At 37.2% G+C, this 18242-nt stretch overlaps 1 protein-coding gene across 2 annotated transcripts in view; it reads right to left on the bottom strand.

Annotated features, from left to right (window-relative positions):
• Positions 1-18242, bottom strand: part of CCDC91 (coiled-coil domain containing 91) — a 113243-nt gene that overhangs the window by 79667 nt on the left and 15334 nt on the right. For both annotated transcript variants that reach the window (XM_064730407.1, XM_064730398.1), the window contains exons 2-5: positions 9912-9954; positions 9728-9806; positions 4674-4831; positions 1588-1755 (exon numbers count right to left, since the gene is read on the bottom strand). In XM_064730407.1, coding sequence (XP_064586477.1) covers positions 1588-1755; positions 4674-4831; positions 9728-9806; positions 9912-9941 — 435 coding nt within the window. In that variant the 5' untranslated portion in view covers positions 9942-9954. The remainder of the gene's footprint in view (positions 1-1587; positions 1756-4673; positions 4832-9727; positions 9807-9911; positions 9955-18242) is intronic.

The raw sequence follows: 18242 nt of genomic DNA, 5'->3' as shown, positions 1-18242 counted from the left end.
ACATTGAAGGGTTCAGGCAGCTGGACCTGTTGTCCCAGGTCCCTTCCAACTGGAACCATTCTATTCTGTTCCAATTATTTTTTATATTTTCAGTATCTTGTTCTGCCTTTCTGCTCTTGAAAAGCAGCATATTAAATGTACTGTCAGCAAATGTTTTCACTGAAATGCAGGAATCCTATGACATTTATGCATATATGCAATGATCTCCATCTACATCTCCAAAATGAATAAAATCTTAAAATATTCTGGGATCTTGCTGAGAGCCACTCTGGAAGCCTGCCCAACATGAACCTATGGAGAGAAAGGAGAATAACACCACTGACAATAAACTTCAAAATTATTTGCTGTACAAAGAGCTAAAGATTTTTATTTTTCCTTGATGCAGCCATTGCTGTTGCACATTGCTGGCAACCTTTCAGTTGCTCAAGAGCAATTATTCCTCCAAGCCATGCAGGAAGCCAGTATAGAAACAAATGACCTGCCAGGTCACTGCACAGCTATTCAAACAAAGGCACAACTGGAAGGGTCATGAGGAGGACAGAAAGAGTAAGTCTTCTTAGTTCAACCCTGCTTTTGGACAGAATAGTCAAAACACTTTGAGAGACTTCACTGGTGAGAGAGAAACAGACAGTGGAACACCAATCTAAAGCCTCTCTCTCAACCTGTCTCCTCTTCCAGTTATTCACCCTCATTTTCATTTCCAAAAAGCTGATTTCTCCTTCCCCAGCACAGCTTGAGGCCTCCCAAGAAACAATATTAAGAATAACAGAAGTTAAACTCACTCTCCCATGCCTCAGTGACCTTTTGCTAACTCTAGATGTGTAACTGCAGGCACAGCCCTGCTTGGTGCTCATATTGTATTCAGGTCAGAAGGAATATGAAGAATTTAGCTACTAGAACTCCCACCCCAAAAAAATCAAAACAAAGCTCATGCTGAGAAAACTTGCATCTTTTTTTCTTTCCTGACAGTTTACAAAAATTCAGCCTAAAATAGACACCAGACCTTAAAAAAAAGTATTTCAGCTAAACTGAGTGGTGTGCCCAGTTCTGGCCAGTCTCTAGAGAGCATCCAGAAAAGGACAATGGAGATGGGGAAGGGTTTGGAGCACAAATCTGATGAGAAGAGGCTGAGGAAAAGCAAAGACTCAAAGGGACCTTATCTCTTGTAGTCAGGTGGGGCTCAGGCTCTGCTCCCAGGACAAAGGGACAGGACAAGAGGAAATGGCCTCAAGCTGTGCCAGGGGAGGTTCAGGTTGGACATCAGGAGGAATTTCTGCATGGAAAAGGAGAAAGGCACTGGCAGGGGGTGCCCAGGGAGGTGGTGGAGTCCCCATCCCTGGAAGGGTCCAGGGAATGCCTGGATGTGGCACTCAGTGCTCTGTGCTGGTAACAAGGTGGGGATCTGGCACAGGTTGAACTTCATAGCCTTGGAAGTCTATGATTCCAAATTTGGCCAGTTTCTCTGGAATTTGGCTAATTTCTATGAAAAAAATGAATTTCAAATAAATTTTAAACTTCTGTCAGCTCCACCTATATTTAATTCCTATATAAATGCCAAATGTTTTCCTACAAAATAACTAATCATACCTTTTTGATTTTTAGTTTTTCTTCTTCAGCACTGCAGAGCTTGATTTCAAGGTTTGCAACAGCTTGCTGAAGGCAGCTCTTGGGTTCATTTGTTCTCTTTGTCTCAACATCAGCTAAAGCCTTGTCTTCAGTTGCATTTGAAGAGGCAACTGGAACATCTGCTTGAGCCTAGTTCAGAGGAGAAAAGTGGAACTGAATCACCTCTCTCAATGCCTCAGGGAAACAACCTCTCCTTGGACTAGTCATTCCATGTATTCACTGAGTGCACGCTGCAATCAGTGGTCACACAAAGGGTTTGTGCTAAAATAAATATCTAAAATAAATATCTCATCCTTAGGCTAGACTAACAGAATAAAAGAAATCCAGACATCTCTAAACATTTCGTGACTGCTGTTTCAGTAACTGTGGAAGTACAGAAAACAGGTGAAGCACTGATGGTAAGCCCACACTCTCAGAAAAGAACACAAATAAATTTGTTTAAGATGTTTAAAACATTTTGTAGTATAGATAACAAAATTCAAAGCTTTATTTCTCCCCTTAAAAAAAAATAAGGGAAGGGGCAAAAACTTGTTCTTTTCACCACAAAAGAACGCCAAGGAAAGAACTGGTACATTAATTCAGCTGCCATTTTTTCAACAACCTGAAAGCCAAGCATGCTTGAGATTTGGGTGGTGAAAGAAATATCTCAGTGTCTTTATTAAAGAGAGCTTTGACTGATCTGACCTCATCCACCCCCTAGCACCTTTTATTCCAAACATACATTTAGATAATGCATGGTCTTTCCCATAAATATCCCTCAAATTATTCAAATAAAGTAACAAACGAAGCTGAGATCTTGACTGTACATGAATATATAAGATACAGCAGACAAGACAGAGAGAAAATTGTAGTTTGTGCTCTGAATTCTCCTGTAAGAAGCAAAAAGAAGCCACATGTGCCAATTCCATTTCTGAGTACTACTCAAGATTTGAGTCTGGCACCACCAAAAACTGTGAGTATGGAACCTGTAGCAGGGAAGGATTTTTTTACCTGAAACCTCAAGAGGCTCTGGAAACAGAACTATAAAATACAGTTCTACTAACACCACTCTCTAATAGGTATAAGAATATTTTATTTTCATTTTCAGCCCACCATTTTCCTTTTGTTTACTCCTTACTGCAAAGTCATCTCCATCTCAAAATAATGTTAAAGGACCTGCTCTCAACTCCCTTCAGCAGGACTTGCTGATCAAGTTTTTTAATTTGTACTATTTCCTGGATTACAGGGAATTTATAGAATGATGGGTCTCTCAGTAGCTGAACAGAAAAAGATGGGAAAAACTGAAACAAGAACCACAACTAGAATTTGCACACACACTTAGTCTGAAGTAACAAAGTGTATTTTTTATTTTTCTGTAAGATTACCTAACTAAATTACTTTATAGTTTTAAAAAATACCCCTAAGCCTTAGTGTTCTGGAATAACCCAAGTTCTCTTTCCAGAGAACACAAAAGCTAAAATTGCTGGCCTAGCTCAAACAAGAAAGGTTGAAGGTTATTCGCTGTTAGCCAAAATTTAAAAAGGCAGGATCTGTGGTGGCTGAAGAAAATCACTTTTTGATCATGCTTCCAGTAAAAGAAATTTACTTATCAAAACTTTGTCAAAGAGCCAGATGAAGAGTCTTCAACACAGAAAATTACTGTGGCTGGCATCAGTCAAAAAAGAAAACAAACACTCCTCCCTCTCAAGAAAAAAACCCATAACTTTTGGATTTATACATTTCTTTGATATCATTTGTATTTGGTCTGATTTCTTCTTCACTTTTACAGACTTTCCACAGTACATTAGCCTGGGAATGAACACAAAATGGTAACTTATTAATTAATTAATTCACATTTTGTGCCACAGACTTTCTGGAAGTGTGAACATACAGATGCCCCTCAAAGGAAAATTATAAGGCTCAGTTAAACCAAAACCTGTATTTTGTGGATTTTGTTTAAATAGCTCTAAAGAAATGCATTTAAATGATCAGAAAATGAGAATCTGACTTAATCATGAAATTCAGCTTTCACCAGGAGCAGCCTTAGGACTTGATAAAGGCTACCTGAAAAAGAAAAAAAATCAAGGAAGTGCTGAAAACAGAAGGGTTGACAAATAGCCAAAAACACTGATTGCTACACAGTGAGAAAGAGCCTTTTCTAATTGAAGTATGTGCTACCCCACATCCTGAAACAAGGAAGTTTACAATGAATAACATGTCCAAATGGGGGTCAGTGCAATTAATGGCAATAAAAAACTCATAAAGGTAAACCTATTTAAGTCTCATCTGCAGCAGCTCTCGTGATTCTGATGGAATTCTTATGATAATCTCCAGGCAGAAAGGCTTTTTTTTTCTTTGCTCACATAGTTGTTTAGTTAAAAACTAAACATTTTCACACCCCAGAAAGAAACAAAGCTCAGTTCTCAGCAGCACTGCAGCCACCTGAGAGATTAAGAACTCACAACTAGACCACCAAAACAAAAATCAACTTTAAAAGTAATGGAGAAGAAACAAAGTAAAGCAATTTAAGCCCCCTAAAATTAATATAATTATTATTAGGTAAAGATTAAACATTAATTCTTTAATCATAGAATGGTTTGGATGGGAAGGGACCTTGAAGATCATCTTATCCCAATGCTCTGGCATGGGCAGGGATGGGATTCCTTTCACTACATCAGGTTGCTCAGAGCCCCATCCTTGAAAATCCTAAAAACCTAGTTGAGTAAACATACAAGTATGACAAGCTTTAACAGTTTTTTTGAGACAACCTTCCTGTTGAAATTTCCTTCATGTATGGAAAGAAATGAGCATGGAAATCACCATCAGCATGCCTTTAACTTTTAATCACTCCAATACAGTTATCTCTTGCAGTTCAGATCAAAGTAGTATGGTTTCTATCAGTTACAGGTTTCATAAACAATCTAAAAATCATTTTACTTCAAAGTCTGCATCACAGAAATCCAAGGACCTTTTGCCCTTAAAAAGCATTTCCACCTAAATGTGCACAGAAAAGATGCAAAACTGATATTTAATACATTGAGTGCTCACACTAAAGATCAGAAATTTACCTGTTCTTCAGGAACAGCTGGATTTATCACACCCTTGCCTGTTTGAATAACTGTTGCCACTTTGTCACTTGATAAGATGAAAGGGTCAGAAGGAAGAAGGCAGGAAGAAGGCACAGAGTGCTCCAGGAGAACATCAGCAGACCTATGGACTTCAGGTACTAGAAACAGAAAACACACACAATATGAAGAAACACCCAAAACTTAGTTTTGTTTCTGGAGTCCATGCCTAGAAAAACCCATCACGAGTCTAGTCATACCAATGCAAGCTTATGTACCTCTTATAATTCAACTTCACTGAAAAGTAATTCACTTAAAGTGCCTGTGTTTTCCAGTAGTATCAACTTAAGGACAATCAAAATCATTATAAATTTAGACTTACACAATAAATTCAGTCACAACAAATTCAGACTTTTCATTTACATACAGGTTTTACAAGACAGCAGCTCTCAAAAGGATCAGTTTTAACTCTGTCTCTTTTGATTCACACAGTCTTACAGCTTCGGCATGATCTTTAATGAGTTTCAATCAACAGGAAAAGTATACTCATAATTTCCCAAGTTTTATACATTTTTAAGTTAAAAAAATCCACAACAGTCTTAGAAGCCACATACAAACAGCTTGTCAAGACACACAGTAAAACAGCTTTATATTTTTTAAGAGATAAAAGGACAACAAAGTAAATAACTCTCTAGCTAATAAACTTGAAGTGGAATCAACTCTGGACTGAGAGCTCTTCTATCCCAAATTACAGTTATGCCATAAAAACCTTCAACAGTGGATCAGCAACCCAGCACAACAGAAAATCTTGGTTTTAAGAAAGACATAAACTAAACAAACTAAATAAAAAGAAAGAAAAAGAGAAAGTTTTGCACACATTGTTAATTTAACAGCAAAGTCCTGCAAACTTTGACACGGTCAGTTCCAGGTGTGTCTTTGCAATAGGCAAAAACACACATCCAATTGTTTCAAAAAAGCAGCTCCCATTTTTATTACAAATCTGGCAACATGTAAAAGATGCCACTAGCCTGGAGCAAGGCTCAGCCTCTGGATATGCCTGTTTCACACTGCACAAGTACTCAGCACAAACCAGAGTGTATAACTGGCCTCAAGGCATTTGAAAAAACCCAATAATCCCTGAATCCAGGCACTCTCTGTCCCATCTTCTTCAGGTGCCAGTTCTAGGATTCAGATACAGAGGAACATGCAAACCACATTGAATGAAAAGAAGAAAGAAAATACACCATGAGGCAGAAAAGTATCAGTAAGGTAACTGCAATGATAGTAGATCTCAATGTGGCAAAAACAATAGAAAAAAAAAAAAAATCACAGCCCAGCAGAAGATAGAAACTTGGCTAAAAAGCCTAGAGGAGATTATTTCAGCAAACAGAACAGGAACCAGTTTAGGTAACTGCATTTTAATAGTTAACTCTTCTCCAGAGCTGGAAATGGGACTTTTTTGGCTTTCCTTTAAATATCTTAAGATAAAACTGCCCATCTGCCCTCCCATTCCAAATGTCTCCTTTCAAAGGCAATTTCCTATAATAATTACCTACTCTATTAGTTCAAGAGGCAGTGAAGTGACATAGAAGATGATCTTTTTGTATCTAAACAAGCCCTAAAGTCTCAGCTTTATGCTACCGCTTAATGGCCTGAGTCTCAGTTTTAAATCAATTTCTATCTGATGGAAAAACAGCTAAAATAATATACCAGGCAATTTCTGACCATGATCCTTGTGATGAGAGTGCTCAGCCTTTGGTGAGGATTACCATGGCACAGGCATAGTTCACATATAAATAATTTATCACAAAAGTAAAAACAGCCATGTAGACTGGGCACATATTTTAGGGTGTCCAATCCTAGAGATAAAACTCCATTTTCAGGTAGTAGAGTTTTATGTGGAATCTTCTACAATCAGGTGGAGCTTTCAGTATTTTAATTATAGTAATTAATGCTTTGCATCTTGAAGGGGAGAAAAAAACAAACCAGAAAGAAAATCCTCACTCCTTAAGTTTTCAAAATGAAGCCTAGGAAATGAGGAACAACCAGTGGTGAGCACTTATGAACATTTTGGTTTAAAGTTTTCAACTAAACACATGACCTTGCAGAAGACAAGAAAAGGTGGCAACTCTCCAAGGTATCAAACATCTTTTTTTAGAAAACCTTCTTTTCACTTTTCAGCAATGCTAAAGATTCATAAATTAGACATTCCTAGAACTGCATGTGCTATGTCTGTAATTCAAGCTCTCTTAATTCATTCCTCTTGTGTATATACTGGTGAAATTGCGTTTAATCCAGCTCAAAATTCGCTTATAAAGAGAACTCCTAAATCATTCCTGCTTACCATGCCTTAGCTACCATAATGGAACAGTTTCACAACCCCTGAAACAAAAACTTGCCTCTGTGGAACTACCTGACCTGACTTCAACAGGCTAAATCTGATGAAGTTTCAAAGAAATTTATTGTTCAATGATCAGAGCTGCAGCACTGTAGAGAAAAGAAGCATTCACACAATTACAGGTATATCAAAAGTCATACACCTGAAAAGGCTGAAATAAGATGCAGATATAAGTTATTGCCAGAATTGTACTTTAAAAGTATCTAAAAATTTCTGAAGACCAGGCTCCCCAATGTTAAGAATATTCTGTCATAATTTTCTATGTAAGAACTGCCAGAACCATGCAGTTTGTTAATAGCAGCAGAGATCAGGGACAGCCTGCAATCTTGCTAATGCAAGGAAAATTCTGTCTTTATGTTGGTAATGAAGCTTAAACAATTATTAAAATTCCCTGGGGGATCAGAAATACTGAAAACAAAACCAAATGAATGAAGATGAGCTGTTAAATCAACACTCCAATTGAGTCTTATCCTTTGTGCTGTGTTTCAGAATGAAGACATCAAATATCAAATGTATCACATGGTTACCCATGTGATTTACTAACTGGATGTTAGTTATATCTAGCAATTAAGAAGTAATATGACAGCAGAACTCTGAGCAAAAGACCATATAATAATCATTTGACATATTTTTGTAGAACGTTGCAAACTACTTGTAGCACAGTTCCCTTACATGTAGGTTTCAGCTGTTAAAAATAAAAGCACCCTCAAAAACAAAATTAAATTTCCTTCCTCAACTCCCCTTTCTTGATTTTATAATTCAAGGACACTTTCAGCTACACTGCATACACTGAAAACTCAATCCCTGAACATTTTCATTAAAAGTAACATTCAGGTAGAAAGTTTGAGTTTAAAACTGGTTTTGTGACCACAGTGGGAAAAACCACTCTGATGCAGCCTCAAGATGATTTCTGGTAACTCTTCCCCACATTTTATTCCTCCAAGGGCAAACTATTCTAGAAGAAAAGGAATTGCATCTACTATCCCCACATTTTAAATCTACAGCCACGTGGTCCATACTACCAGAAAAATAGTAAGAAGCCCAAAACCAATTTCAAGGGCAAAAATTGCAATGAAGTCAACACTGAGGCCTTAGAAATCATTTCTGAATTCTGCCTGCACACTGAAAAATACAGCCACAGGCTTCAGTGTTTTGTTTTATAACTTCCAAACAGCAGACATGGAGAAAATTCACAAGATTAAGAATTCCTCTGGAACATTTATCAAATCTTGTGGGTATGCAATGTTATCACCGCCCAAATTTATCAAAATCACCCCAACAGCCCCATAATACATTTGAATTTCCCAGCAAGACTTACTAAGAAATTTCTAGGGTAAGAAAGTTACATGTTTATATATACATAATATTGGGCAGACAATTCAGTTATTTCTGTTACTAAAAACATCCACCTACAAGTCAATGCCCAAGAAGCACTTGGCCAATACTATTAAAACCTTGCCTATTGCAATAAACTAATTTATTCACAGCAATATTTGCATGAAAAAGTCACATAAAGATTCTACAGTAACAAAATATCCAGAACACAGGAGTTTTCTTTTCATTTTGAAATGCTTAAAATACCTTGGTATAACTTATCCTAGACTTCTGTGTCACTTAAAATCATACAGAAAACTTCTGTGTTATGTACAAATAATTTCAATTCTACACACTTTAAAGGATTTTAATTGGACTTCACTGACAGACACTGCACAGCTCTATTGGATTTAATTTATTAAACACATTAAAACATGCTACTGAATTTCAGCAGTATTTTTAAATATCAGTCAAAATGACAAGATGAATAATAAAGTTATTTGGAAAAATATTGTTTATTTAGTATTTGTTTTCCTCTGTTTCAATGACAAATAAAACTAATTATTCTGTAAGAGATAAAAGCTAGAAATAAATTAATAAAAAAATTTTAAGAGCATGATTTATAGAGAGCTCATGTTAAGAAAAATCCCTGCCTTATTTTGCAAAATTTATTCTTCACAGCAATACAATGTGGGTTGTTGGTCATTTTTTCCTGGTGCAGCAAAAGTGCTGCTCTGCTTTGTGAAAAGAGTGAAATCTAGACCACAAGAAAATCAGTTAAGACCTTCATAACATTTTTTATTCCACTGATAATATTCATTTATCAATAATCTTCTATCAATTTCCTAAAATCCAGACAGGCACCAGGCACTTGTATAAATTAACACAACAGTTACCTATTGTTTCTGCTTCTGCTTGAGATAAAGAATATGTAATATATTTTTCAACTATATAAATTGCTGAAGTAAAAACAACCATTCTCTTCCCCAAAGCAAGTAAAAGACTTCATCACAATCCCATTTTTAACTTTTTCTGTTTTCCCACAATTTGCAACAGATCTTCCTCACTCAGTAGAAAAGAATATCCTTTGAATGAAGAACTTTCATTCCTTTTCTACTGTATAAACTGAATTTTCCTTTCATTGCTCAATAAAGTTTAACTTTGAGAAGTGTAGCTTCCCAAAATAATTGCTCAGGAACATCCTTATGATCAAGCTTTGACTGCTGGCTATTTTTTTATTGTGCATTATTTTGTGGTACACATCCTTCTAAGCTTTGATTTTTACAGTGAGTACATAAAGAAAGGAGTAGAAAATTAAGATTTTTTACAGTGATTCTGTCAATACCTGTAGGAAATGCTGCCCAAGCAATAGCAGGAGATGTGGTCTGCTTTTCACCATTTCCAAACTCATAACTCTCTGCTGCCTGGAAACAAGAAGAAACTGTTATATATTTTACAAAATGCTATAAATGTCCATAAAATAGTTGAAAATTGTTAAATTTCAAAGCAAAGTTATCCAAACAGCATACCTCAAATCCTCCAAAGTCATCATCATCCATCTTTCAGCAGGCACTGGAACACAAAAGAAATCTTGATTTTAAAACATTTTCATAACCTCATCCCCTGCTCGCTAAGAAATGAGCATTCAGTCCTTCCCTCCAGTCTCATCTGCACAGCCCACCGGAAGTCTCCATCATTTTTAAAGTCCTAAATCAGATAAAGGGGCCTGAATAAGAACTTTTTCACACAGAGGATGCAAGGCCAAGAATTGCAAGATCTCGCTTCAGAAGCGCTTTTTTATTGATCAAGTAAAATACAAAACATTGGGTGTTTAACAACAGAACTTAAATAACTTCAGAGGAAAACATAAGCACTGCCCATCAACATAGTCCAACATCTTTTGAAAGCAAAAATGCAGGAAAAACTTCCTCATAGAGGAAAATAGGAAGATGTTACCTAAAGGTTATATCCAAATATTTAAGTATAGCAAACAGGTCACCAGTACCTCAACAAATGGTACTAGATCCAACAAATAATCTAGTCAGGATAAATATATATATATATATATAAAATCAACAAATAAATACATAAATATGTCTAGGAAATAGGATTTCCGACCACCAGATTCCAAATTGAATGGTTATCTTCACTCATAAGGAAAACAATCCATCTTAATGCAGTCGTGATCTACCATGGACCTCGTATAGTTTTGTGTTTATGACTTAAAGCATAAAAAATATTTTCCATTGTTAAGTTGCTTTTCCAAATCAGCACTGTGATTAAATCCAAAAAGATTTCCTGCTTTTCCCCATATCTTCTTAGCTGTCTGGCAACATCAGAACAAACTGCAGCTTGGAAAAAGACTGTGGTGAATTTCTGGAAATTCTTCTGCTACCACAGAGGTCCGTCCCTAGGTTTCATGGAGGGACTGATTAAGATTTTACAAACTGATCAGCATTTTTGACTTGCAGCCCTGAATTCTGTGGCATTTGGATATATTTATAGTTAAATTGCAGTTCCTTTTTAAAAAAAAAAAAAGCAGGCTAAGTTACTCAGCTAATGAAACTAACTCAAGATATACAAAGCTGTTGAAAGAAAGGTATTATGTATTAATAAAATATATATATATATCTGTAATTCTGAGAGGTAAATGAAGGATGATCCAAAAAATCTATATGGTCTTTGTAGGATGTTAAAATGTTTATAAAGCTAATTTACTTCAGTTAAAACAGTCTATAGGATGGATAAACTTTCATTACTGCAGAAAAGATGGAAAGGGACTGTTTACAAGAGATTTACAAGAGGTTCAAATTGGATATCAGGAAGAAATTCCTTCCCTGTGATGGTGGGGAGGCCCTGCCACAGGGTGCCCAGAGCAGCTGTGGCTGCCCCATCCCTGGAAATGCCCAAGGCCAGGCTGGATGGGGCTCTGAGCAACCTGGGCTGGTGGATGATGCCCCTGCCATGGGACTGGGTGATCCTTAAGGTCCCTTCCACCCCAAACCCCTGTGATTCAAAGATAAATCATCACTACCACAGTGTAACTACAAATATTTGTCTAAATTGAAGTATTGTTCAATAGCCTCATGTGGTACAAGAACTCAGTATCTTTCTAGGGACTAGGAGGGATTTTGTTGGCTTTGTGCTGGTTGGGTTTTGTGCTGGTTCATTTTCCAAGAGAAAAAGAAGGTAATTGGGTATTTTTCCAATCAGTGTTAAGGTTAATTGGTCAAACATTCATGCAGTTTATCAACACTCAGAGCCTTAACACACAGCTCAAGAATGCAGCAAGTGTGAGCACAAGTGATGGACGGAGATTGAGTGGACAGCACAGGAGACAGCACAAACTGAGAATGTCACTGTATCCATGCCACATTCTGGGAAAAACCACCCAAACGAGACTGAGGATTGACACAATCACTGCACAACCCAGAGTTCAGGCACCAGGCAGAGCAGCCAGCTGGAGAAAGTGAGCCTTTAGGAAGGCAAACAGGTATTTTATCTATTTTATCTGCGATACATTCTGTATCACATCAACAGGTCTTACAGGCTCTACACAAAGTTCCTTCAAAGCAGATTTTCTCCACAAAGTGCATGAGACATTATTCCCATCATCTGAGAACTGGCTCTGTCTCAACCAGGGAAATTACATTCAGCACTGTATTTTAAAAACACAAACTGGAACAAGTTCAGAGGAGTTCAACAAGAATTAAAGCAATTTTGGAAAGGCATGCTAAAATGGAGAGTCTCTAAAAAAATAAAAGGCAAACAAAAATAGAAAATATGTAAAATCATGTTCTAAGAAGTGATTAACTACTTTGATTTCGCTTCAAATACAACACTGACCTGAGGCAGTAAAGACAGAAGGCCCTGTAAGAAAAACATGTGAGGATTTCCATTTCTCCTTCAAGAGCATTTATAAGAAACTATGCATAAATAAAACAGAGCTTTTGATAGAGAAAAAGAATGTAGGGCAGAAGAAAAACTGGAGAGCAACCTGTTATTGAATCCATCATCTTTTTTACTGCATTTCATATACAGTTTTTTAAGCCTGGTAACAGTCCCAGGACTATTCTGACCTAAGATTACCTTTACCCCACAAATTTTAAACACAGACGTTTTGTGGCTGTAACAGCGTGATTAATTTATGAATTATTCCACATATATGGAACAAAAGATAAACAAACCCCCAGCAAGTCTCTGTAGTACCAATGGTGTTTTCACACCTAGATGCTAATCCTCCAATTTCCAGTTCTTCAGAAACCCCACGGGAATTCCAGGCCAAGTGATTCCCCCCCAGGTGAGAGAATTCTAGGTCTGTTTGCTCTTTGGGTGTGTATAATATATTTTCATACATGCGCATGCACCTCTCTTTCAAATGGAAATCCTGATTTGTTTCCATGCTTTGATTACTGTGGACAAAAAAAAAATCTAAAAACATCAGAAACTGGTAAACTCAGCGTGTGTCATAAATATGCAGGCAGCAGATTAGGATAGAAAGCATGGAAAAAATCCTGAGGGATGCTGATATAAGGCACTTCAAAAACTCAGAGGCTGAGGTTCTCTTCAGAGAATGTTGGTGCAAGAGCTCTTGTTCGGCAATGCATTTCCCAAAATATGATCTCTTCTTGCATAAAAAAGGAGCCTTCTGCAAGGAAAAGGGCCACATCAATGTTATAGGAAAGGTTTAGAAAAAGAAATAGGAGACATTCACAGCCCTCAAAGTACATGTGCATTTAGCTCTAAAAATGTGTTAATAATGCATTATAAATTTGACTGATAACAATGCTGAAAATTTGACCAAATACAAAATTTCTAAATTCTATTTCTTATTCTCATGATGGAAATGCATTTCTGGTACAAATAAATAACAGAAGTAGCCTAACACCTCTCCTTAGAACTGCAAAAAATCTGGGAGCAAGTTCTTTTAATCAACCATCTATTCCAAAATGGGGAATCAGACTTTTCTTTCCTCACTGGGTAGGAAATTATTTGTGGCATCGGAATAGGAAAGAATACATTAAGTGCTGACAATCTCCAGGATTTGGAAAATACCAGAAAAAGACAAAACAACCCACACAGTCTTACCATGACTAAATGTGGTCTCTTGAAATATGCCCGATACTGGAATTAAGTAACTGTAAAATTGGGCAACAAGAAGTCAACCTCAAAATTACAGAGTCATAGAAATTATGGTTGGAAAAGACACAGTAGGTCATCCAGCCCAGGTCATTTCCAAAACATTGCAGTTCTCAGACAGTCATGTCCTAAAAGGCTTTGAGAAGCTCTCCAGTCACATGCCATGAAAGGAAGGAAACTTTCCACGGACAAGGAATATGCAAGCCACTGAATTTTGAGAAGGTTTTATCAACAAGTTTGAATCCACCAAATGGAACAGTGAATTCTGCCAAAATTCAGACCAGCAGGTCATCCAACCCAAGCTCCTGCTCAAAGCAGGGTCAACACTGCATTTCACTGCTCAAGGCTTTCTCCTGCATGGCTGGTAAGGCTGCATGGTGGATTTATTCAGATTGATGCGTACCCCTGAGAAGCTCACAAGATTTCCTGTGCCAAATCCAGGCACCAAAGCCTGGCCAGCAGCTTAAAACAGCTCATGAGAACTTTGTGAAATGTGCTTACCTAACAGACACACCAAAAGCATGTTTTTATACACAGGAAGATCAAGAGCCATTCCCAAGAAATAAGGCAGAAAAATGTAAGCTGGGAAAAGAAAAGACCCTCTTTCCCATTCCAACAATTAGGAGGAGAAAGAACATTGTAAACCCACCAGAAATCCTGGTATTCTTCATATGCAGAAGGCAGAAGTGGTGGAAAGACCAAATGGTGAATTAGGAAGAATTTCTCATTCACATCCACCTCTGATAAGTGAGAATTCAAATTAATCAAGTTTTGATAATCTAAATTTGTCTAGGTAATAGAGATCTGATTCTGCCAGGTACAATCAAGTGACTTATGTATAACGTGGCCTGTAAGTCTGAGTTTGAGGCCGAATTTTGCACATTTTAATGGAACACCTGACAGAATATACTGCTTTTTGTTTTGTCAGAATGGTGTGTGTGGAGCTGCCTGAGGGTGGGGCTGCTGCATTTTTATTTCTGACAAACCCCAGGGTAACTCCCTATCTGTGACAACCTATCAGTTTTATTTTCATTCCTATATTTCCTAAATGCCTCATCCAAGGTGTTCAGTCCAGGATAGGCTTATTATTTGTCCCTTGACTGGACATAACATAGAACACAGCACTTGAAGAATAAATCTTTGGCCAAAATTGCAGGTTCCAAAAAGTCACCTCAGGATGAGGTGTAGAAAAATAGAAACAAAACCAGAAAAGAAAAAGAAAACCAAAAAAACCCCCAATAAAACAAAACTAAAAAGACATAATTTAGAAAGCATGTACAGTGGCAACACCTCTGTGATAAAGAGCAGGGCAGATGATAAATTTCTGTATCACCAAGATCTAACTAGCTCACACGCACTTTTCCCCATGGCATTCACCAAAACTCCAAGTACCACTTACAAATTTTAAAATTCAGGAACAAACTTTCTTTTTTTCACCTGGATGATACAGGCTTTCCTCCTGTTATAATTGCTCTATACCAATTACAGCTGCAGGATAAGCTTTCGGCATCTTAAGAACTTACCATAGCTACTAAGCCATTAATTGGAAAAAATTAATTACAGAATACACATATCCCAAAGGATACCTAGCTCAAGTAAGAATATGAATGCAAAGCATAATGGAAACTAAAATACATTTAGATAATTTGTAGAATTCCCTAAAGAAGAAAAACCAACCTAACAATTCTGCATGCTGTTTTTCCTACCCTATCATAAGACAGTGAAAACCAGGAAACATCAAAACACCAGTGTTCTCCATCATGTTCCAGCATGGATCCCATCATAAAAGGGACATGTGGGAAAGTTGCCCTTCCAGGAAGGAGAGTGCTGGTCACCTCCCATAGTAAAGGCTCAGTGACAGGGCTGTCAGCACCTTCATTTTAACAGGGGACAGGAGCCTGCCCACCCACACATTGAACACTTCAAGGTTATGGGGAAAAAGAAGACAACAGAGAAAGTGTCACAGCAATTTTTCCTGGGAGCTGAGGCTGGTTCACGTAGCCTGGAGAACAAGAGGCTCAGGGGAATATTATCAGTCCTTACCACTCCCTTATGGGAGGGTGCAGAAAGTGATAGGAGAAGAGGAGATGGTCTCAGGTTGTGCCAGGGGAGGCTTAGATTGGATATCAGGGGAAATTTTTTCATCAAAAATGTTGTCAAGCATTGGAACAGGCTTCCCAGGGCTGTGGTTAAATCACAGTCCCCACAGGTATTTAAAAGACATGTAGATGTGGCACTTGGGGATGTGGTTCAGGGGTAGATTTGGCAGTGGGAGGTTAAGGGTTGGACTCCATGATCCTAAAGGTCTTTTCTAACCTAAATTATTCTCTGATTTCACTTCCAGTACTGACTCAATAATCACTTAAGTAATGTTAAAACTTTTCTAATAGAAAAAAAAACCAAAAAACCCAAAAAAGCCAGCAGTTCCACACCCACCTATTTTGCAGTAGTAGTTGCTTATATTATTCCATTCAAATTTATGGTATTTTTAAGAAAATATTAAAGCCTGGCCCATTGTAATGAATTTTCTCCCGCAGCCCAAATAAAGCATGAAAGTAATCACAATTTAGTTTGCAAAGCCTCTCAGGACAACTCATACAACCCAACCTGAAAGCAAGGCCAGCTCTGGCACTGCCTAAAGCCACACACAGTCAAGTTCAGAATATCTGCAAGAACCGAGACTTTGGTCTGAGATGCAGCAGCAGCCAAGCACTGGAGAAAACACCCTGAGAATTTTCTTTTCCTATTCACCTTTCAGGTCTACCCAGTGATCCATTTATTCTGAAGAGTTTCCAGAAGGTTTCCATGGTTAGAGATGAGAACAGCGAAGGAGGGAAAGAAAAAGGAAAGGGAAAAGGGAAAAGGGAAAAGAGAAAGGGAAAGGAAATAGAAGAGGAAGAGGAAGAGGAAGAGGAAGAGGAAGAGGAAGAGGAAGAGGAAGAGGAAGAGGAAGAGGAAGAGGAAGAGGAAGAGGAAGAGGAAGAGGAAGAGGAAGAGGAAGAGGAAGCTTTTTTTATCATTTAGTCCTTTTGTCAGGAGACCCCCTGAAGTGAAAGATCCAGATCCTGCAAAAAGCTTGTAAGGTTCCATATCCTATGATGGAATGTTACACACCTAGCATCAACAATAATTTTGAAATAACTACTTTCACATGCCAATGCTGCAAGTAACAAAACAGTTACAGAAAAAGCTGTAGCATTTGTATCAGCTTCAATGTAGCAAGACCATCTTACACGATTTGTAAGACTTCCATAACTGCCTTTCCCAATGTTAAAAGCCTTTTTAGAAGGAAAAAGAACCACATTGCATAAATAAACATCTCCGCTTCATATAGCCTTTATGAAAGAAACTTGAATAATCGTTAGAAATAATATTCTCATCTTCAAGATGCTGAATTTGTATGAGAAAAAACCCTCAGAAACTCCACAAAAACTGGTATTAAGATAATCTACAAAATCAATTCCACAAAAATTTGTGGTTTAGAATGTGAAGGCACTATTTTTCAGCATATAAATTTTGGTTTTTTTAAACAGTGAGCAAAGCACAAAAAAACAATGAAGCACAAATTTGAAATCCATTTCACTTCCATAGTTCAAACATAACCACACAAAAAGAAATTAAGAGTTTCTGCTTTTACCCATAAGAGAAAAATCAGCTCTGAGAGCTCCTATAGAGAGGGCAAGTACTGGTTTTTAAATTCACTTATGACATAGGAGGAGGGAAAAAAAACAACCCACAGCACCACAACCTTGTATAGAAAACATATTCAAGAACTGTCAATTTCTCAACCATATCCTAGAAGAAACTAACAGAGAAAACTGGGAAACCCATGTTCTATGAAATTTCCCCCAACTTTGACAAAAAATCATCTACTTAAAAAATACCAGCTTCTTCTCTCTAGATATTGAAAGATGGTTTCAAGTAATATATTACCTACTCCAGCAGAAATATTAAAATATGGTAATATTCAGCATATTTCAATACCTGCAGAACCTATCTTTCCCAAGACTTAATTCTAACAATTTCAGGAATTCAAGGGTGAGAGCTTCAGTCTTCACCTTCTTAGATCTTCAGTCATCATTATAATTGATTTCTTGTGACTAGAACATGGAAATGTTAGGTTTTGCTTTATAAAAATAAGAAATCACACAGTTAACCATTTTTCACATTTCTCTATTGGCCTTCTCTAAGCTTACCCTATCACAAATATTCTTTTACTTCAAAAGCCACGCATTTTTACAAAATGCACATAAACTTCTGTGAGAATTCTGGCAAAGTAGACACAATTTAAACACGCTGTGCTTTGGAGGAAATCCATTTTCTTTCACCAAGCCTTCTCCCTACCCATCTCTAAAAAAATCTCAGAAAGTAGCTTGAATTAAATTTGAATTAAACATATGTGTTAAGTACAGCCAGGCGATATGTATAATTAATCAACATCAAGTCCAGAACAATAATCTCTGAAACCTAATTCAGACTGATGATAATCAGAAGGTCTGGAATTTAGTTTGTATTCTACAACAACAACAACAAAACAACAACAACAAAAAAAGAGAAAGGTGAGAAAAACCTGACTTGCCATGTGCTAATTAGGTCACAAAGACCAGACACCATGAGTCCCACAAATGCTTGAGAAAAAGTGACCATGGTAGAATAAAAAGTCTCATACTTAAAGTATTCTAATTTTACTGGAACCCATAAATTGAACACAGACCTCTAAA

Source organism: Zonotrichia leucophrys, chromosome 1A (assembly GCF_028769735.1).
Source record: "Zonotrichia leucophrys gambelii isolate GWCS_2022_RI chromosome 1A, RI_Zleu_2.0, whole genome shotgun sequence".
Lineage (NCBI taxonomy): Eukaryota > Metazoa > Chordata > Aves > Passeriformes > Passerellidae > Zonotrichia > Zonotrichia leucophrys.
Note: the sequence above shows the minus strand (reverse complement) of the source record. Positions and strands in the feature narration are given on the sequence as shown.